This window comes from Triplophysa rosa, linkage group LG7 (genome assembly GCF_024868665.1).
Source record: "Triplophysa rosa linkage group LG7, Trosa_1v2, whole genome shotgun sequence".
Taxonomy (NCBI): domain Eukaryota; kingdom Metazoa; phylum Chordata; class Actinopteri; order Cypriniformes; family Nemacheilidae; genus Triplophysa; species Triplophysa rosa.
The window spans coordinates 21,435,192-21,457,627 of record NC_079896.1 but is presented as its reverse complement, the minus strand read 5'-3'; the positions used below and the strand labels follow the sequence as shown (position 1 = coordinate 21,457,627).

The 22,436-nt window shown below is 37.9% G+C and overlaps 1 protein-coding gene and 1 long non-coding RNA gene across 2 annotated transcripts in view; both read right to left on the bottom strand.

Annotated features, from left to right (window-relative positions):
• Positions 1 to 16,506, bottom strand: part of LOC130556430 (uncharacterized) — a 49,123-nt gene extending 32,617 nt beyond the window's left edge. Inside the window, exon 1 of the long non-coding RNA XR_008963226.1 lies at positions 16,487 to 16,506. This is a non-coding gene — a long non-coding RNA (uncharacterized LOC130556430). The remainder of the gene's footprint in view (positions 1 to 16,486) is intronic.
• A 1,222-nt stretch (positions 16,507 to 17,728) lies between these two features.
• LOC130557297 (uncharacterized) lies at positions 17,729 to 22,222 on the bottom strand. The gene is made up of 10 exons (XM_057338959.1): positions 21,958 to 22,222; positions 21,143 to 21,394; positions 20,328 to 20,516; positions 19,658 to 20,116; positions 19,216 to 19,337; positions 18,955 to 19,005; positions 18,436 to 18,814; positions 18,137 to 18,313; positions 17,843 to 17,931; positions 17,729 to 17,740 (listed from the first exon to the last, which is right to left on the bottom strand). The coding sequence occupies exons 1-10, from the start codon at positions 22,220 to 22,222 to the stop codon at positions 17,729 to 17,731; spliced, it is 1,995 nt and encodes a 664-aa protein (XP_057194942.1).
• Positions 22,223 to 22,436: the final 214 nt, after the last annotated feature.

Genomic DNA, 22,436 nt, shown 5'->3' with positions numbered 1-22,436 from the left:
TCCCACCTTCTGTGGATAAAACATCGATACACATCGAACGATCGAACGATACGATCGAACAATTAGCACAGCCTTTTATGCTTAACTTTAACAAGAAAAAAGCATCCTAAAATATGAAATAAGTGTCATAAAAACATGTAAATTGTTTTGTTACACATTATTATACACTAAATGTTTTAACAAAACTTGTAAGTAAATTATTTGTGTTGCTTGAAAATGTATTGCTTTAATGAATGTTTTGCAGATAGAACCTTATAATTCCAAGGCGACGATATGTTTTCTCGATTTCTGAGCTTGATCTGTAAGTCACCAACTCCAACCATATAGTATCTAAATCACTCTCTTGTTGCCTAAAATATAACACCATGTTGAAACATGTCAGCAACTCCTAGCAAGTGTTAACTATAGGGTTAAAAAACATATTTACACAGTGGGGTAAGTTGTAACATTCAGTGTAATAATAGTACAAGAATAGTACAACATGTTTTCTAGAAACAAACTTTAAGTGTTGATTGTAGCAGAGATGTGCATACACAATACACACTGTATAGACATACATTTAATAATAAAGAAATAACTTAAAGTAAAAAATATATAAAACAAAGTATGAATGTATATATTTAAATAAAGAATAATAAATATATTAAATAAAATAAAAACAAATTATATTAAGACTAAGAATGATCAAATATGCTATGCACTGCTACAATATACTGTACTTAAAGTCCCCATGAAATCGAACAGGAAAATTCTAAGTGTTTTACACAGTGTTGCAGTGATTATAATAAATGATGTATCCACGGACACCATTATGATTTTTTAAATTCATTTGCACTTGTAATCTTTAATCAAAAACATTAAGCTCCTCTCCCCCTCTCAACAACAACTCTTCACCACATGATGTAAGCAACAAAAAAAGAGGTAGTACTATACTGACTATCCAATGGTCAGGCATTTTTAGCCTGACCATTGGATAAAAATAAAGCCCCGCCCTACATTTTTTATAATTTCAGAAGCAGTTTCACTCGGATATACGTCACGATAAGGAAAAGAAGTCAATCGCAACTTCCGTTTCATGGTGATTTTAAAACTCCTAAATATATTCAATTTTATGTACTGTATATAGCTTTATAAATATCATAATTAAAAAACATAATAGTAATAATAGTAATAGATGAGAAAAATATAATAAAATAATGGTATTATTATTACGTTTTTCTCGCAATGTACACTGATGAAACGTAACTGAAATAAATACTATGTTGGATTGTCAGACACTGTCAATTATTCATTTGAAGTATTATTTAGAACAATTTGCAACAATATCAAAATGTGCAGATAGAGTAAGTATATTAACGCGCATGTAAGTTGTAAAACATAAGTTGTTCATATTTATGGATTACAAAGTCAGCAGTCACCCAGTGAGTAAGCCAGTGGCAACAGTGGCAAGGAACAAAAACTCCACTATAAATATATACCTGCATGTACAAAAGTGGAGAAAAAACCTTGGGAGAGACCAGACTCAACTGGGAGAGCCAGTTCTCCTCTGGCATATTAAAATAGCACTGCTGCAACTACAGAGAGATTGTAAGATTCTATGCAAATAAATAATAGCCGAGCTGAAGAGTGAAAAGATAACTTGTAACATGATAACTTGTAGGTTGTGGCTGTAGTTACCAATCAGGTAGCCTGCCCATCATCACGAGCGTCTGGCTGGACTGGGAAGAGCATCAGAAAACCGGAGCTTGGTCTGACGACCTCCCGAGGACAGGACATGAAAAACAAAACAAACTGATATTAGCATAGAGGCCGCTCACAGAAAGTATAAGACCATTACACAGTATGATATACAGTACATTCAACAAAATTAAAATGTATTATTGATTACGATTAGGGCTGTGCATTTAATGGAAAATTAAATGGCGATTCACATTTCGCGTCTAAAACCGCATGGAAAAAGCGAGCCGTGCCGCTTTCTCAGTCAAATGACCCATGGTAAGTTAAAGTATTTTCATCTCGATGCGCCGCCCACGCGCCTAGAAAAATGTGCGCACTATGCTTACTGCGTCGCTCCCTATTTGTCGCATTAAGGCCCGGTTCACATTTTGCATATAAAACAGTGCGGAAAACTCTAGCCGCGCCTCTTTCTCTCTTCAAATGACCGAAAAGTTAAACTTTTTCCATCTCGATGCGGCACCGACGCGCCTAGAAAAATGTGCGCGCCGCACTGCATGAGCGTCACGACCGCGTCACCCCCTATTTGCGCACGCCTATTTGTCTACATTTAAAATAATGAATATGCGCGCAGAAAAGACGCGAAATGTGAATCGGGCCTTAAAATAAGAATTTGCGTGCACAAAAGACAGGAAATGTGAATCACCCCTAAGCGGGCGATCACACAGAAAATGCTCTTTTGATTGACTCTTTGAAAAGAGCAGTACGCAGTGGATTTTATTTTGCTAGTTGACCACCGAAACAGCTGTCCTGTCAGTCAAGGATTATAGCGCGAGCGCTCTAGTCATATTATCAGAAACTTTAAAAAGGTACAAGCTGAATGGAGCTTGCTCTGACCTTGCTCGGTTAGCCCGCGTCTATGGAAGCATATTGGTAGCTATTTTCAATTTGAAATGCAATATGCAAAATGGCAATGCAGTATGTAAAATGATTTCAAGTCTTACAAAACCTTTACCCTAACCCTAACCATCTAAACTACCTATGATTGTTAAAATTGACGAAAAAACACGTTTGGTTGATGACGTCAGACTCGAAACACCAAGGATTTAGTGAGAGCCTTTTGAAACACCCAACGCTGTCACGATTCTCGTGGAAAGAACCCAACTGCAGGCAGGCAGTGATGAAGGGGTTAACAAACGGGATATTTATTTCAACAAAGAAACAAAAACAAAGACCCACGATGGGGTATAAACCATAAAACAGGACAATAGGCGAAACAGGACATAGACTAATAAAACTAAACTAGAACAACACTAGACAAGAACTACACTAGACTTAAACTGGGGTAACTCACATACAGGAACAAGACGTGGTGTTTTCAAAGACATAGCGCATGACAGCAGACAAGCAAACATAGTGAATATACAATGAACGAGCACAGGACAATTAAATACGAGGGCATTTAAAGGGAAACACAAATGAGGGATAACAACACAGGGCAGGTGGAAGACATTAGACACGGCCGGGAAACAATACAGGAAACGAGAGGGGCGGGGCTAATGACGAGACACTGGAGAGAACGCATATTATTGTCAAAAGGACAATTCTATGGGGTTAAGGTTAGGCGAGTTTGCTGGCCAATTAAGAACAGTGATACCATGGTCCTTAAACCAGGTACTGGTAGCTTTGGCACTGTGTGCAGGTGCCAAGTCCTGTTGGAAAATTAAATCTGCATCTCCATAAAGTTGGTCAGCAGCAGGAAGCATACGTGTTGTTTGTGCAAAGAATATGTGTAGTTTACACGTGAAAAATCAACGTGTTTTTGATGCGTAAACAATACGTATTCTACGCGCAAATAACACGTATTCTACGTGCAAACAGATATTCAGAATTTCGCATGTTTTTGAGCCATCCAGCCACTTGACCAGTTTGAACATGTAAGCATGATTAGTTCCTATTGGCTGCTGAGCAGTAGGGTTAAACCATTACTGTAGGCCTAGGGGGTTGCCTTCCATTTCTAGACTCTTTGCCATCACAATGCATGTAACATGCGAAAGATCCACTTATCTCTTTTTGCTTGACGGCCAGTGAAAGTCCTCGCCACAACAGCTATTAGATATAGATATTTAATAATCTTATTTATTTTCAAATTTTCTCGTACTCTTTTCTCGAGTGATTGTTTTAGCAGAGACACTATGTAAATAAAAGACACCAATCGCATACCAGCTCGAATGGTATATTGGTGAAGACGCTGCACTGCTCCGCAGCTTGACGCAGGTTCGAATCAACCTATTGCCAAATGTGTTCTTTTCCTTTTCCCATCCCTTATCAGATTGAAAAGGCATATTTGTTTTAGCGCAAATAAAGGAAATGTTCCGAAATTAGCCTCACGGCTAATAAATAATGAAGCTTTTATCTGATAAAGTTACTGGTAGGTGTAGTAGGGAGGGCTTTAACTGCCCCAAAGGCGGCATTTGTTTGTAACAAAGAAGCTGCTACAGGTGGAAGCAAAATACTGTGGGAATGATTTTTAAGCACACTGCACGCTTGTAAGGTGAAATGTCTACTTCAAATAAAACAATTCAGATACAAAATTGTATGTAAATATTTAAGATGGCTATGAGCAAAAAAGTTCAGAATTTACCTTATTGTCAGAATTAGAACTCCATTGGACACAGCATGGTGTTGCGTTTGTTATTTGTATCCATTAGATTTTAGATGAAGAAATATTGTTGCAGTTAGGAAGAATATGTTTTATCAGACTTGATGAAAATAAAGTAATGTTTTATAATAACATTTTATTGAAATATAAGATAAATAAATACAAATTTATACAGAAATCAGTTTTTCTTTTTAAAAATAAGTTAAATAAATATTTTTAAAAACATTTAAAAAATGTAGAAAAAGTACTACTTTCATAAGATAAGCACATTTATCAACAATAGTCACAACAGCTAGCAGTGGTGTGGTTTTTAAAGTTTTAGAATGAAAAATGTTTTTATTAGTTTTCTTGAATATTAATCTGAACGAAAATAACCAGTATAAATAAAAGTAGTTTCACACTTAAGAAGAAGAATCTAATGTTTGCTCGGGTTTTCTATACGTTCTGCAAAAGGTTTGTCTCTAATTTAAATTATAGATGGATAAATAAATTCCTTCTCTAACGAAATTCAGAATTACGACATTTCTGATGATGTGTTAATATGAAAATATGATACCCATATATTACCTGCACAAAAAAAGAAAAACAAGCACGTTGAGCGATGGTTAAACGGGGGTTTTATTTCACAGGGTTTATATGGCTTTATGTACTGTATACTTTTTGTCTCTTTCTAAAATACAAATAGTCGAATTCATTTGTAGGTCTAAGTCCAAATTAGAATGTGTTGTGTTCCCGGTCTGATATTTTTTGAAGTTTAAACTCTATTAACAAGTGTTTACTAAAATATGGTTCAGTAAACTGGTAACAAATAGATTCTCTGAGCATTTTGTCACATCCATAAGGCTGGAATTGTCTACATCTGTGCAAGGAGTGAGATGAGCTGACAGATAGGCTTCAAGAGATAGGAATAGGTTATGACATTATCCGTGGGAAAAATATATACTTTGTATCCTAAATGTTCTTGTACTCCATTTGAAGCACTGGCTAGAGGGCAACAGTTCAAAGGGGGTGTGGCCAGGGTGTTTTATTTAGTACTGGTAGTACAATTATAGGGTATTGCTCTGTAAATTAATCATACATATTTCTTTTATGCTGGTAGGATAATCTGACAGGGTATTTACGATGTAAATTTATTTAATGTGTTCATTTTAAACTAGTAGGACTATCTGACAGGGTATTTTGCATTGTAAAATCATCCTACCTGTTTATTTTGTCGATGTGGTTTAGATTATAGCCTAAGTTTTGCCCTGCGGTAGGAAAATCGGACAGGGTAGGACAATTCGAGGTTGAAACACGGCACATAGGCTGAAGTCTCGCTCTGTTCTGTTTCAGTGTTCGGCTCTGGTGTTAAGAAGCGGCACTCCGCCATGCCCCAGTTTTCTTCTCAAGTTTAAGTTTTAACAATTTACTTTTTTATCAGAGATAATCGCGGAAAACCTGATCTATATGCAACGTGGTAGGCTAAACAAATCATACTTGTAAAAGCGGCACATTCGCACATAACGAGTGCGCGAAGAAATCCATGTTCGCACACGTCAGCCGCGCACTGCCTTTTTCATTGATTAACATTAAAGAGCCAGACATTTTTAACTGTAACACAATAAAAATCTAGTTAAATACTGCCCATCGGTGCGCAATACCTGCCAGTTGTAGATACAAAGCTTTTCATCCAGTGCACGCTGCTGTTTTGAAGTCTCAAGTTTAACAATTCTAAATGTCCATTTCGAGGACAGCATTGCATATTTCACATAGCTTTTTCAAAGCTAATAAATTGAACTGAACTAAAAGACATTGTATGAAAGACACTGAAACTGAAAGGCTAATTTTTTTAAAGGGGTCATATGACAGGGCTAAAACTAATATTATCGTTTGTTTTAGATGTAATTCAATGTGTATACACGATTTAAGGTTCAAAAACGCTGTATTTTCCACATACCGTGCATGTTTGTATCTCCTCTTTGCCCCGCCTCTCTGAAACGCGTTGATTTTTTACAAAGCTCATCGCTCTGAAAAGCGAGGTGTGCTATGATTGGCCAGTTAACCAGTGCGTAGTGATTGGTCGAATACTGCAAGCGTTTCACGGAAATGTAACGCCTCTTACCATATTCGTAACATCATGTTCCCACGCAATTGTACTGATAGGTGATAAAATGTCATCGGTACTTCCTTATATCAATTCAAGCCCGAATCTGATCCGGAAAATGAAGATGATCAAGCCTATACATCAACTTTGCCAGCGCAACTTGAGCAGGATGTAAAGGATTGGTAAGGTTTTATTAAAAAATATGATGTTAAATAGTTAAAAACTATAGCTAACTGTTTTACATTTTATATACGACGTTATAAAGACTATAAACAAACAACCATATACATCATACAGAGTTTGTGTGCGATAGAAACAAGCTCGCATTACAGCAGGGAATGGTATAAATAACGCGAGCGCTTTGGCCCTTCTTGATCAACCAGTGTTACGCCACGTCTCGTCGCGACTCAACAAAGACAATAAACCCAAAATAAATACTAAATATAAAAAGACATTATAAACACGACATTTGTTGCCTCTAGTGGGAACATTATTACTGATTATTAGGACTTATGTTGTCTTTTTTCACGTTGCGTGCGTCTGCATTTGCAGATCACAAACACACGACAAACTCAACTCGCGTTAGTCCGTAACAAAGTCTTTTACAATAAAAATATACTTACAGGTTGCGAATCTGAAGCGCCAGCAAAGTTTTAATGGTTGGAACGGCCCCACTTTTTAACCAAAGCTTTCGTGCACAGCTGGTCTTAATCTCTCTCCCAGGTTCATATAGCAATCTTCGGTGAAATGCGCTGCACAAACTTGAACATTCGGACTGTACTTTTCTGGAACAGTGTTGTAAATAAAATGTAACCATTCGTTTTTAGTTGTCTCATCTTTTGGCATGGCAAACAAAGAGTCTTTCTTTTCGCAATGAACACACAGCGTCTCCACGACATGGCTGCGGCGGTGACGATACAATGGGATTTACCAGTACGCCCACCTCACTTGCGTTTAGATTTGGGCGGTCTTAAGTCAAATCGTGTTACGAAGTGACGTACATTCTTCGGGGTGTGGTTACACGAGGCGTTTCAGGCAGGTCTGGGTTCGCATTCGCTTTTAGATAGAATGCATCTTTTGTTCCGACACTTTAATTTTTGCAATTTTACGTGTCTAATACATGCATGGGCAACTTATAACACACCAAAGACACATAAAAACACGTATTTCCGCCATATGACCCCTTTAATATCAACTTGGAGGAGAGCAAATGTTGTATGACGTTTAAAAGAACTGGAAATACACCGATCATAGCCTACATAAATTCAGCGGAAGTTAATAAATGAAGATTATTAATTTAGACGCATATATAGAAAAATGTCAAAAGCAGGCTTTAAAGAAAAAGTGACAGAAAAAGTATACAGGGGGCTGTTCCCCAGTAGAGCTTTATGTCTAACAAAACGATCGCATCAATATAACAACACTAAAGAGCGAGCTCTTGCTTTCTGATAGACAGCCTGTATCTCCACTTGTCACTGTCTGCATAATAGTAATGCCCGTTTCTTGTTAAGCAATGCATACAGAAACTTTGCCGCTGGATGCAAGCAGCCCTTTAGCTTGTGTTTTTAACAACACATGAACGTACAGCACAAGACAATGTCTTTAAGATCTGTTAACGAATAAATAAATTATTTTTTACCCTCTGGTTTATATTTATTAAAGAAACAACAAGAGCAAATTCATTCTCCGAATGTTTTTTAAATGAGTTCGTCTTTTATCATTTTAAAATGTGAGGGGGAACAGTGACTGAAGTGGCTGGGCCATGCCCCCTAGTGCCCCCTCGTGGCGCCGACTCTGGGCAGGAGAGCAGCTGAGACAAACCTGACAGTTACTGATGTGCACAGAACAACCCCTTGCGAGTCTCTAACTTCAGGTCCTGTGAAATGGTGGGGCTTTTCTGATTTCGCCAAGTGAGAGATGTTTCAATCAACCAACCTGGGACAACATTTCAATCAACCAATCAGATTTGAGGGATAAGTTACACTTCATGTTAAAATGAAGCTAACCAAGGCTTTGTGCCTCTGCACCCTTGTTATTCATCTATAATTTCCTCTGATGTAAGGGATATGGTTATGGTTATAGTTTGGAGTGGGTGCAGACCTTTTCTACAAAAATGTTGTCAACAATGTTGCCATAAGAACATCTTGGCAAAATCTGTTCAAGCGAGATGGTGGACCCCAGTGACCTGAAGGACTACACAGCAAAACAATGACAAAATATTGTGTGTTTTGGGCCATTTTCGATTTAAATTGAATCTTTTAAAAGGGTATGTAAGATATGCTCTGTCTCTTCTTCTTCATTCTCACCGGAATCTGCTCTCTCTGGCTCTTCTCCTCTGGACTGTTCTCCTTGAGCTCTGCTCTTGAGTTCAGCCCTTACTTCATTCTCTTCCTTTTTACTTGAGCTTTGGGGTTCAGGCCACTAGGACATGCTTCCAGGCTCTCCTCTTTTTTCTTCCAGACTTTATTTGCACATACATCCATTTTTTCACATTTAATTTAGTTAAATGATTTTAGATGGTTTATTGTTTAATTTTAATATGAAATTACAATTATATTATCTGTTAAACTAAAAAAAATCACAAAACCACTATCCAAATAGAATCTATGAGCGGCGGCAGGCAACCCCCTTGGCCTAGAGTAAAATATTTATATATATCTAGGCCTACAGTGGCATATATTTGCACCTCAGTATTGTAGTACATTAAAAAAACAGCATGCAATAACAACATTTTGAGTGTAAATGATCATATTCATTAAATGAATGCCACATTATTGGGATAGTTAAAGCCCTCCCTACCAGATAAACAATTTATTATTTATTACCTGTGAGGTGTTTTATCTCCACTTTCGGAGCGTTTTCTTTATTTGTGTTGAAAATAAACGCCTTTCCACTCTGATTAGTAATGGGAAAAGGAGAAGAGCATGTTGGGCAATAGGTGGATTCAAACCCTCTTCGATCGGTGCAAAAACTGTAGTATGGTACGGCATCACTAACCCTACACCACTGGACATGATAAGTGAAGGGTGTCTTTAATCTATTTAATGTCACCATTGCAGGTTACGTGCACTTAGTGTGAAGAGACTTCGTTATTTGATTCCTATTTTATTTTATAGTATAATTTTTATATTATATTTATTTTAAGTTATTGCCTGTAAATCAAAATTTTTTTTGAGGTTTGTACTGATGGTGTTTTTTTGACGTTTTAAAACACGCTGTAGTTCTTGTTACCTTTGTTTATTTTATTTATTGATAAAATGCAGAGCTAAGTAAGAGAGACGCTGACAATGAACCGATAAAGAGAACAACATATTCTTGTCCGATCCGACTGTTTTTACCGGGAGTTGTAACGAAGAGCAGCGCATTTTCGGCTTTATTGTTAACCGGCAGAACAGCCTATGTACAGTATGCTTGTTTTTCTTATCAAGAACGTGTAAAACAAAACAAGATACTCATATACCAAAGACTCATGGCTGTAGCCAGGGTTTGAAAATTTGTGAGGTCCGGGGTGGGGTGTCAATAATTATACCTAATATTACAATAAATGCTATAAATCAGGGGTCTTCAACATTTTTCGGGGCAAGGACCCCTTAGATGAGAGATGCATGGAGCAGGGACCCCTTTATACTAAATGTGTAAACGGAGCTATTTAAATAGAAACAACCTTATTGTCACAGCAACATTTTGTTGTTAAGACATTACATTAGCACTATTATGTTATTGTTGCACATAGGCTAAATACTTTTCTGTGTATTATTTTTGTTTTTAATATAGTTTGCTTGATTATTTTAAGCGATTTGCAGCATCAAACATTTTCATTTTACTGTGAGATGGACAATTAAACATTTATTTGAACCTTAGTTTTTGTTAAGGCTTCAATGAGATGACTGACCCTGGTTAATGGCACAAAGACTATTGTAGTGGAGGTAGGGGTTGTCTCTGGATGCGAAAGAAATTAGTGCAGATTTTATGCATTCCATTGTAAAATCAGGCTGTTTTATTAAGTGCCATTCTTTTTTGTTCTTCCGCTTCTCTGTGTGTTGCAGAACACACCGCTATTTTATCATTTTTAATTCCATTGTCTTTCTCGTGGATCAGCATTGCTGATCACGCGGCTGTTACACGAACACAAGTTTTTTTCTGCAGAGCATCATATCAGACTAAGGAGAGCAACATCCGCGTTATTTTCGGGTAACTTGTTTGATGTGCACCATCAGTACTACACGGTGCGCGTTTCATTGATTTTAAACACGTACGATAGTTCTGTCAGAGTTTACAATGCAGAAGCGGTGTGGTGTCTGTCAAATTAGCGCTTTACAGCTTTAACAAATTTTAACAGAAGTTCAGAAACATATGAGAATGCACTTTATTTGCACGCAACTCCTTTCATGTGTACTTTTATCGGAAGGGAGACAGAGAATGCACTGATTCTAACCCTACAGGTTTTTATGATGCAGATGTAACGTTTCTTCCATTGCTTGCTATCGCTGCCTGAATTTATGTTTTTGTCTGCACACAGGTTAAAATTGCAATGAGCGGGAGCTTCAATGAGGCCACGCACGAGTGCAGCTTAAAGAGAACATTGTTGTAATATTTCTGTTCCAATGCTTTACATTTTTAACAAAAAGTTGCCTGTGAGTAAACAGTAATTAGCGGACCCCTTGCAGTTCCACCATGGACCCCCTATGGGCCGCATTTTTGTTTTCTTATTTATTTATTTAGTGTCTCTAAAACTATCTCAATTATGAGCAAATTAGAAAAAATAAGATTATTAAAGTCTATATCGAATTGCTTGTTGTGGTGAGGACTTTCACCGTCAAGCACAAAGCGATAAGTGGATCCTTCGCATTTTACATGCATTGTGATGGCAAAGAGTCTACAAATGGAAGGCCTACAGTAATGGTTTAACCCCACCGCTCAGCAGCCAATAGGAACTCATCACGCTTACACGTTCAAACCGGTCATGTGGCTGGATGGCTCAAAAACACACGAAATTGACGTCCGACGTCATGCGTCATTTACGCGTTGTTTGTGTATAGAATATATGGGAGGCAAATCCTGCCAAATTTAAATAAATAAATTAAATGATGAAAATGAAAAACAAATTAGCAATTTCATTATACACAACTGCGTGCACAATATGTGCCAAAATGAAAAATAAAATGAAATTATTTTATTTTCATTTTCACACTGACAATGCGTTGTCCCTGTCAAATTGAAAAACGAAAATGAAAACGAAATAAAAGAGAAGAGAAAATAAAATAAAATGAAAATCAAACTTTACATTTTAATTTGAATTGTGTCAGTATTATTGCGTGAACATTGATAAAAACCTTTGTAAAAAATGTTTTTGCAATTTCTTTTTCACATTTGCCTTTTCATTTTCATATTGGCAGTCTTGCCTCGAGATTTTAGTGAAAATTAAATGTCAAATCACCAAATGCATTTTCTTTTTCAATTCGACAGGGACAACGCATTGTCAGTGTAAAAATGAAAATGAAAATAAAATCATTTCATTTTATTTTTTATTTTGGCACATATTGTGTGCACAGTTATGCATAATGAAATTGTTAATCTGGTTTCATTTTCATTTTCATCGTTTAATTAATTAATTTAAATTTGGCAGGATTTGCTTTCCATAAGAATACGCGTTGCTTGCTCGTAGAATACGTGTTGTTTACGCGTCAAATATGCATAGATTTTTTCATGCGTAAACAACACATATTCTACATGCAAACAATGCGCAAACAACACGTTCTCAACGCGTTGTTGACGTGTTAAAATTTGAACGTTTTTGACCAAATCGGCTTTCCATAGCGCCCGGCGCGCATAGGCAGCACGCAAAACGCTCCCTGCCAACTGAAAACAATTCAAAGGAGGCGCGTTTAACAGCAAAAGACGTGTTAAGTCTGATCAGGCCCTTAGGGGGCATTCAGACAGAAGGCGTCTCTGAGTCTAAAAACGCGAGATATGTTTTTTTTTAAAGCGCAGCCTAGAATGCGAGGGTCTCGAGACACTGGTATCCGGACACAGCCACTATGAGCGCCTCCTTCGCCATGTTGCCGTCAAATAAAACAGTTGTCATGCCAACTTGCTACTGTAAACAGAAGCTCTCAATGCTTGCCCCGCCTCCAAATTCTTCTGATAGGTTCACTGCTTTTGGAACTGATATTGATGAGCAGCGCAGTTGTACTAATAGTTCAACTTTTTGCCGAAATGTGAATCGCCCCTTACGCGATTAAATATTTTAACGCACCGGCCCCAGACATAAGTAGGTCATCTTACATTTAATACAGTTGACTAGTGACAAATATGATGCTGGCAACAATTTACTGCGTGATATAACATACAGAATACGGTAATAAAGAACCTAAAATTAAAGATATCTGTGCAAAAATTACCTTGAATGAGCTTTTGTCTCATATTTTAACTGTTTTGGTCTTTAATTATAATAATTCAGCTTTAAAAAAAATTATGGCCGTTTTAGCTTCTGAACATCTGAAGCTACTTTCTGTATTGTTTTATTAAGGGGTCATACGATACGGCTAAAACGAATATTATCGTTTGTTTTAGATGTAATGCAATGTGTATACACGATTTAAGGTTCAAAAACGCTGTATTTCTCCTCTTTGCCCCAACTCTCTGAAACGCGCAGATTTTGAACAAAGCGAGGTGTGCTATGATTGGCCAGTTAACCAGTGCGTAGTGATTGGTCGAATACTGCAAGTGTGTGACGGAAATATAACGCCTCTTACCATATTTGGAACATCAGGTTCCAAAGCAATTTTACTGACAGCTACTCCCACCTCACTTGCGTATACATTTGGGCGGTCTTAGTCAAATCATACCACGAACTGACGTAGATTTGTGGGGGTGTGGTTAATAGGGATGGGCGATATTATATCGTTTGCGATATACCGGTAGAAATTCTTCCCACTATAGGAATTAGTCTTCCTGCCATATAAATGATAAATCCTAGTTGATGACGTATTTCTTTGTGAGACCCATTCACAGCTCATAGGCCTATAGCGGTGGGCGGATGTGAAGCTGTGAAAGAGTTTGCACTAAAAGAGGAGATCTAACTCTCGTGAAGGATGGCACTGTAGATGCATCCGAGTTAATGTTAAGTTTCACTTTCGTTTTATTTCATTCATTTGTTAAGTATTTGTTGATAGTCAACAACATTTAGTTTAGGTAAAAGACTTTATTTAAACATTCGTTATATGTTACATGCGCGTGCGCATTGCACAAATTGTTTAATATGATTTCTTGCCTGTTATATATAGGATGCATGAACGGAGCACCTCACTGCTGCCTGTTTACATCCAGTACAAAATGCGAGTTTGTATTACGTTATTTTAAATACGTTTATGAGCGCATGACAGCGTAGATTATTTAATTCGATTTCTTTTACATTTTCTCTTTCTGTTGCGCGAGTCCTACAGATATGTTTGTGTGAGAAGAGAAGGTTCACACTGTTCAGGAGAGAGTGATTGACAGCGTGATGTGATCGTTTCCACCCAACAATAGGCTACATACAGTTTAGATATGACATGACTTGTCTATGGAGTTTTAGTTCATTTAAAGGGGTCATATGGCGCGAATACTTGTTTTTCTTTGTCTTTGGTGTGTTATAAGTTTCCCACGCATGTATTAGACATGTAAAATTGCAAAAATTAAAGTGTCGGAACAAAAGATACATTCTATCTAAAAGCGAATGCTCACCCAGAGCTGCCTGAAACGCCTCGTGTAACCACACCCCCACAAATCTACGCCAGTTTGTGGTATGATTTGACTAAGACCGCCCAAATGTATACGCACGTAAGGTGGGCTTTAAAGGGGTCATATGACACGGCTAAAACTAATATTATTGTTTGTTTTAGATGTAATGCAATGTGTATACACGATTTAAGGTTAAAAAACGCTGTATTTTCCACATACCGTGCATGTTTGTATCTCCTCTTTGCCCCACCTCTCGGGAAACGCGCAGATTTTGAACAAAGCTAGGTGTGCTATGATTGGCCAGTTAACCAGTGCGTAGTGATTGGTCGAATACTGCAAGCGTGTGACGGAAATGTAACGCCTCTTACCATATTTGGAACATCAGGTTCCAACGCAACTTTACTGACAGCTACACCCACCTCACTTGCGTATACATTTGGGCGGTCTTAGTCAAATCATACCACGAAATGTTGCCAAATTACAAAATATTTTATGTGTTGCTGACGCAGAAAAGCTTATTCATGCATTTGCGACCTCAAGACTTTACTACTGTAATGCACTACTGTAGTGCAAAACAAAACAACAAGTTGCAAAACTAAAAACAAATCTAAAAGCAAAATAAAAAATCCAAAATCAAAATGACAAATCTGAAAACAGAATAGCAAATCTTAAAACACAACAACAATTCGGGAAACAAAATAACAAGTCAGAAACCACATCGACAAGTCAGAAAGCAAAACGACAAGTCAGAAAACACAACGACAAATCAGTCAAACCGGAAAAGGTAGGTATTTTGTTGAAATGGGATAGTTACTGCTGACATATTCATTGATTAAGGTTCAAAAGCCACATTTTGTTAATAAAGTTGAAACGGGCGATGCATTAGGAGTAGATGCGTGTCTGTTTCACACTGCATGCATGAGCAGTCTTCGCGCGGCGTGAGCCCTGAGCAGCACGCATAGACTGCCTGTGTACCATCCACGATCGTTTTCCCCTCACAAGATACAATACAAGCATATGATATGATATGTACTTTAATCTGTGTCCCTGTTGGTTATGGTGAGAGAGTGACTGACGCGATCGTTTGTTTCGCTTACAAATATAAACATAAGCCTATACACGCGCATCAAACGCGTGCGGTGTACGCAATGCGGTGCTGCGCGTCTCGGCCAATGTGTGAAGCCAAGCTGGAAAGCGATAACTTTGCTATGGTTTTGTTTGTACAACTGTAAAAAAATGTGAACGAATATAAAGAGACGTTCAGAACAACTTAGCCACACCGCACGCGTCAGATGCGCGTTTTCACATTATTGTTATAGGCTTATGTTTATATTTATAAGCGAAAACAAACGCGTCAGTCACTCTCTCACCATAACCCATGGGGACACAGATTAAAGTACATATCATGTTATATGCTTATATTGTATGTATCTTGTGAGGGGAAAACGATCGTGGATGGTACACAGGCAGTCTATGCGTGCTGCTCAGGGCTCATGCCGTGCGAAGACTCTGCTCATGCATGCAGTGTGAAACAGACACGCATCTACTCCTAATGCATCGCCCGTTTCAACTTTATTAACAAAATGTGGCTTTTGAACCTTAATCAATGAATATGCGCAGTATCACATATGCATGTCCTTTCTCATAGTACATCGAGCGTCCTGCATATCTTGATTGACAGGAGTTTCATCCAATCAGCAGTAACTATCCCATTTCAACAAAATACCTACCTTTTCCTGTTTGACTGATTTGTCGTTGTGTTTTCTGACTTGTCGTTTTGCTTTCTGACTTGTCGATGTGGTTTCTGACTTGTTATTTTGTTTCTCGAATTGTTTGTTGTGTTTTAAGATTTGCTATTCTGTTTTTAGATTTGATATTGCGTTTTCAGATTTGTCATTTTGATTTTGGATTTTGCTTTGTGAAGCTGTGAAAGCTTCTACAAATCTACAAAATGCGAGTTTGTATTACGTTATTTTAAATAAGTTTATGAGCATATGACAGCGTAGATTATTTAATTAGATTTCTTTTATCCGCATTTTCTCTTTCTGTTGCGCGAGTCCTACAGATATGTTTCTGTGAAAAGAGAAGGTTCACACTGTTCAGGAGAGAGTGATTGACAAAGTGATGTGAACGTTTCCACCCAACAATAGTTTACATACAGTTTAGATATGACATGACGTGTCTATGGAGTTTTAGTTCATTTAAAGGGTTCATATGGCGTGAATACGTGTTTTTCTTTGTCTTTGGTGTTTTATAAGTTGCCCACGCATGTATTAGACATGTAAAATTGCAAAAATGAAAGTGTCGGAACAAAAGATACATTCTATCTAAAAGCGAATGCTCACCCAGACCTGCCTGAAACGCCTTGAGTAACCACACCCCCACAGATTTACGCCAGTTTGTGGTATGATTTGACTAAGACCGCCCAAATGTATACGCAAGTAAGGTGGGTGTACCTGTCAGTACAATTGCTTTGGAACCTGATGTTCCAAATATGGTAAGAGACGATACATTTCCGTCACACGCTTGCAGTATTCGACGCACTGGTTAACTGGCCAATCATAGCACACCTCGCTTTTCAGAGCGATGAGCTTTGTAAAAAATCAGCGCGTTTCAGAGAGGCGGGGCAAAGAGGAGATACAAACATGCACGGTATGTGGAAAATAGCGTTTTTGAACCTTCTAAAACAAACGATAATATTCGTTTTAGCCGTGTCATATGACCCCTTTAATTCTTTCTTTCCCACCATTATATTTTATATTTACAGAAAAAAATAGTAGTATAAGTATATTTTAGGTTTGATTTGGGGTACGTTTTACTAAGATACGACGTATGCAATACTACAGTAAAGGTACTCAAGATTAATATGAGATTGGCAGAAACTGAGTGTGTTACCCGATCTTTAAAGAAATTGTTCACCCAAAAAATGTAATTACCCCATAATTTACTTCTAGGCCAACTTATATAGAGGTATATGTCTTACTTCAGCCAAAAACAAAGTAATATTAAATAAAATCCTGACTGGTCCGAAGTTGAATTGTGCCCCGTTTTTAAAGCTCTAAAATCCCATATATCCAGTTATCTATAAGTTATCTATAAGACTCAAGGGGGTTAATAAGACTTCTAAAGCGAGACGATATGTTTGCAAGGAATTACAAATTTTTGAGCTGATCTAGCCAAGACACAATAGGTCTCGTTCGAATTTGAACATGTATAGACAACTTCAGAAGACCTAAACAATGCTGGTCCAAAAGAACTTCCTGTTTCAGTTTTATAACACTACACAAATGTTTGAACAAAAGATTTAAAAAATAATATTACTGAAATAAAAAATTAAACTGGAAGTGCTTCCGGACCAGTGTTTACGTCTCGTGAAGTGTTCTATAGATCCAATATGGCTGCACGCCAGCTCTCTCCAAGTTCCAAAGCTGAATCTCATTTGTTTTTTGTAAGCGAAGAGAAAAACAAAACTATACTGTCATTTGGGTTGGAGAACAGGTTGCCTCTGGGACTGAAGAATCCTGGAGCATCAGACAAGAATCTCTGGGGCGGCCGTGAAGAGTTCTGGTGGTCCTAAGGGCTGTCGTCTATATATTGATCTGAAATAAACAAATAACTTCTGGGGTATTGTCTAAATATATGACAACAGGTTTGACTTGATTTCCTCACATTTCACAATAGATGAAAAACAAAAGATGTACCCGAAACCACTCGTGGAGAAGAACATCTTTCAGACGAATACGTTGGTCTGGATCCTCCTGCAGACACGACTGGATCAAGCTGCAGAGTTCTGTGCAGAAAGATGGAAGAGACTGTTATTACCTGAAACTGTGAATTTTATTTGAATGTCACATATTTACGCCTTTCTTTGATTGATTATGTTTTTCAAAAATTCTTTTATCAAACTACTTGGCTCAGTTTATCCTTTTTCTGCTATGTGTCGTTTTACTGTTTCATACAATTTGGAATTACAGTTGACCTGATGACGATCTCACCTTGGGACAAGCCATTTCTGGACCACTGATTCTTTTTCATCTCGCACAGGGTGTGGTGCCTTGGAAAAGCCCCGCAAACCATCGCAAACAACGTCACCCCAAGTGACCACACTGTCGCTGGCTCTGCGTGGTACTTGAAATTGTCGAAGGATTCAGGGCAGCGGTAGTCCCATGTGCCTTGAGGAAACACATTTCATCTGATTTACACCACCTGCATTACCACAGTATTGAATCTAAATGCTGTTATCTAGTTTTAATGTCTGAAAGTCGCACTTACTGCTTTAAGTGCTAATACGTACCTTTGTACTTCTTGTATGCCGATTTCTTAAAAATGTCTCCGCACCCAAAGTCGATGAGTTTGACATCTAGCGTGTCTGTTTTGATGAGTAAGTTAGTCGGTTTTATGTCCCGGTGGAAAACGCCACGCTCGCAGCATACATATGCAGCTTTAGATGCCTGCCACATGATAATCTGTGCCAAATCCTCTGTGACTGTTCCTCCTCTGCTATAAACAAAGGAATGCAAATCCTGGCATGGAGAAGGACATTCTAGGACCATGACATAGTGGTCAGATTTGTCCTCCCAGTCCAGAAGCTGGATGATTTCAGGAACTGGGGTTCCGTTAGTCGCGAGGATCAGAAGAGCGATCTCCCGTGGAAGAGGTTCAGGATGACAGGGCTAGAAGAATTGAAGAATTTTTACAAAGTGATGTCAATAACTTTATAACTTTATGTCAATTAAACTTGGTCTACTATAAATATATATATATATACACACAGTATATGTTGCTTTTTATACAATCAATATAGCCTACTTACAATGCTGATATAATCAATGTCTGTATACTTCTTGACAAATTTCACTGCCACCTGATCAACAAAGCAAAACAAAGCAAAAAAGAACAGGGATTTGAGTAGGAAAGACTGACAGTGAATTCATGCAGAAGTCGTTCAACGCATTAATCCTGAACAGATGTATTAAACATTTTAAACAGAAATAGTAAGACATAACTAAATAATAGACATAAGATACATTAAGAAGGATTGCAAAGGATTGAGTGAGATATTAAAAAATCTAACCTTCAAGCCATCTTTCACACGGGTCCCATCATAGACAGCTCCATAAGCTCCTTCGCCCAGCATTTTGCCGATTTCATACTGGCAGGAGTTTACTTCTTCTACATCTGTTAAAAGATTGAAAGTTTGCAAGATTATAATTCATATTTTATGTGAGTAAAAATACAGTTAAAAATATGATTTTTTCGCTGTGTAATATATATATTCTTGCCTTTCAATTTAACCTGAATCTTACATATAAACAAAGAGTCAGTCCATCCTGTTGAGAAAGATTAATTTATGTCTAAGCAGAGACAAATATCAGAGGCTCAGTACATTGTTCCTCTTTATATCAGGATAAGGACAATGTTCAGAAGAAGACATTAAAACAGTGGCACAGTTGTGCAGATACTCTATGAAAAGTGTGTATGTGTGTGATGTCTTAGCATCACGGATGTTAACTCACTCCCAATGTCCACACTCAAGTCATCATCCGCGACCAACGTCCTCAAACTGACTGAAGGTTGGGAGATATTATCACTTAAGTTGGACCCCGACCGCACTGGAGTCTGGATGCTGTCAATACTTAGGTTGGACCACGTATGGCATGGAGGCCGGGCGATGCCGAGAAGCAAATCAGTCAAAGTAAGGGCTGGTGTGTGGGAGCTGTCCTCGCTCGAGTCGGACACGGATCGGACCGGAGACTGACCGTTGCCGACAAGCAAGTCAGCCAGAGAAAGAGCTGGCGTGTGGAAGCTGTCCTCACTCGAGTCAGACACAGACCGGACCGGAGACTGACGGTTGCCGACAAGCAAGTCAGCCACAGAAAGAGCTGGCGTGTGGAAGCTGTCCTCACTGGAGTTGGACATGGAGCGGTCTAGAGATGGTAGGACCGCTACATTGACCTGCTGTACTGAAATCTCATCTGTAAGGGAAAGATAACAAACATGAGATCAATTATATCAAATAATAACTTTTATTCTTTGTTGTTTAATTTGGTTAGTCAAAACATGATAATTGCATTTGTGTTATTTATTAGTTTTGATGAGTTTATTCTAAAATATTACGGGGAAAATATATTCCTAAGTGATCTGACCCTAAACTTTTACATACACTCATAACGTGATGTCATTTACCTTCGGTACTGTTGTCAGCGGGCACAACAGCTACTTCAGTAGCTTCCCGACCTTTTCTCCACTTCCAAAATCTCTTCTTCTTCTTCTTCACTTCATCTCTCTTACCGCTTCCATCTCCATCAGGCTCACTGACAAGAGTTTCCTGATTGAGGTGGACCTCGACACTGACCTGCTGTCCTGAAGTCTCACCTGTAGAAGATATCAAACCCAAGTGATCAATTAAATCAAATAATATTCCAGAAACACCGAAAGCTCACATAACTGGGCAAACCTATTGATTAAACGTGTACATTTGAGTTATGAGGTGCAACTTTTACACAAATTTCACTCAGATGAGGATCTGTTAAATCACCAGGGAACATGTAACGTCTTCCTTTTAACCAAGAAGTTAGGACTACCTGGCAGACATCATGTAACATAATTAATATTCATTAATATCAATATTTAATATTCAATAATATCCATTTGAATTGTTAATAGAAACATTGCCGAACAGATCATTGATTGTAATGTATTTAAAATGAGAGTTTGGTGTGTTAAATTAAACGTTTTTCCACTAGAAAAATACAATTTTATTAAATTAAATGTTTTTGAAAATAGGGACTTGAATCAAACCATGGAAAATGAGTATCCTATAATGACCCAACATAGATAGGATGATGAACTTGGCTAGTCACAACACAATTATCATAATTACGTTTGTGTTATTTCATAATTTTGATGAGTTTATACTAAAATATTAGAGGTAAAATATATTCAGAAGCGATCTGACCCTAAACGTTAACATACGTGTAACATGGCGTCGTGTTATTTACCTTCGGTACTGTTGTCAGCGGGCACAACAGCTACTTCAGTAGCTTCCCGACCTTTTCTCCACTTCCAAAATCTCTTCTTCTTCTTCTTCACTTCATCTCTCTTACCGCTTCCATCTCCATCAGGCTCACTGACAAGAGTTTCCTGATTGAGGTGGACCTCGACACTGACCTGCTGTCCTGAAGTCTCACCTGTAGAAGATATCAAACCCAAGTGATCAATTAAATCAAATAATATTCCAGAAACACCGAAAGCTCACATAACTAGGCAAACCTATTGATTAAACGTGTACAGTTGAGTTATGAGGTGCAACTTTTACACAAATTTCACTCAGATGAGGATCTGTTAAATCACCAGGGAACATGTAACGTCTTCCTTTTAACCAAGAAGTTAGGACTACCTGGCAGACATCATGTAACATAATTAATATTCATTAATATCAATATTTAATATTCAATAATATCCATTTGAATTGTTAATAGAAACATTGCCGAACAGATCATTGATTGTAATGTATTTAAAATGAGAGTTTGGTGTGTTAAATTAAACGTTTTTCCACTAGAAAAATACAATTTTATTAAATTAAATGTTTTTGAAAATAGGGACTTGAATCAAACCATGGAAAATGAGTATCCTATAATGACCCAACATAGATAGGATGATGAACTTGGCTAGTCACAACACAATTATCATAATTACGTTTGTGTTATTTCATAATTTTGATGAGTTTATACTAAAATATTAGAGGTAAAATATATTCAGAAGCGATCTGACCCTAAACGTTAACATACGTGTAACATGGCGTCGTGTTATTTACCTTCGGTACTGTTGTCAGCGGGCACAACAGCTACTTCATTAGCACTCTGACCTGCTTTTCGACCTTTCCTCCAATTCCAAAATGTCCTTTTCTTCACTCCATCTCTTCTAGCAGATCCGTCTCCATCAGTTGAACCGACTGGTGGAGTTAAACAATCTCGCGAATTCGCGGTCGATCGTGCAGGTGTACGTTGGAGCGCTCCGTACACGCTACTAGAATCGTCTCCGCTGTCAGCTTTAACGCATCCACAGATATTCTGACCCATCTTCACCGCAAGTCAACTGAAGTTAGTCAATAACCGTAAGCCGTAAACGAGCGAGTTGCAGAATGAGCAAAGTAAGACGCGTTATGCTTGTTTTAAGGACAGATAAAATCGTTACGTCACAATGGAACTCCAAATGCCAAGTTACAGCGTCAGTGGATAAACGCGATTGGCCAATTCCCACGAGAATTGTTTGTTTTCGCGTCTTTGAGGAGAG

Bases quoted from the DNA above. Each gene is read 5' to 3' on its own strand.
- LOC130557297 (XM_057338959.1), bottom strand. From the start codon at position 22,222: ATGGGTCAGAATATCTGTGGATGCGTTAAAGCTGACAGCGGAGACGAT. The intron at 19,006-19,215 runs GTTAGATTTTTT...TTTGTTGATCAG, and splicing joins GTGTGAAAGATGGCTTGAAG to GTGGCAGTGAAATTTGTCAA. The intron at 18,314-18,435 runs GTACGTATTAGC...TGTTTCCTCAAG, and splicing joins GGCATACAAGAAGTACAAAG to GCACATGGGACTACCGCTGC.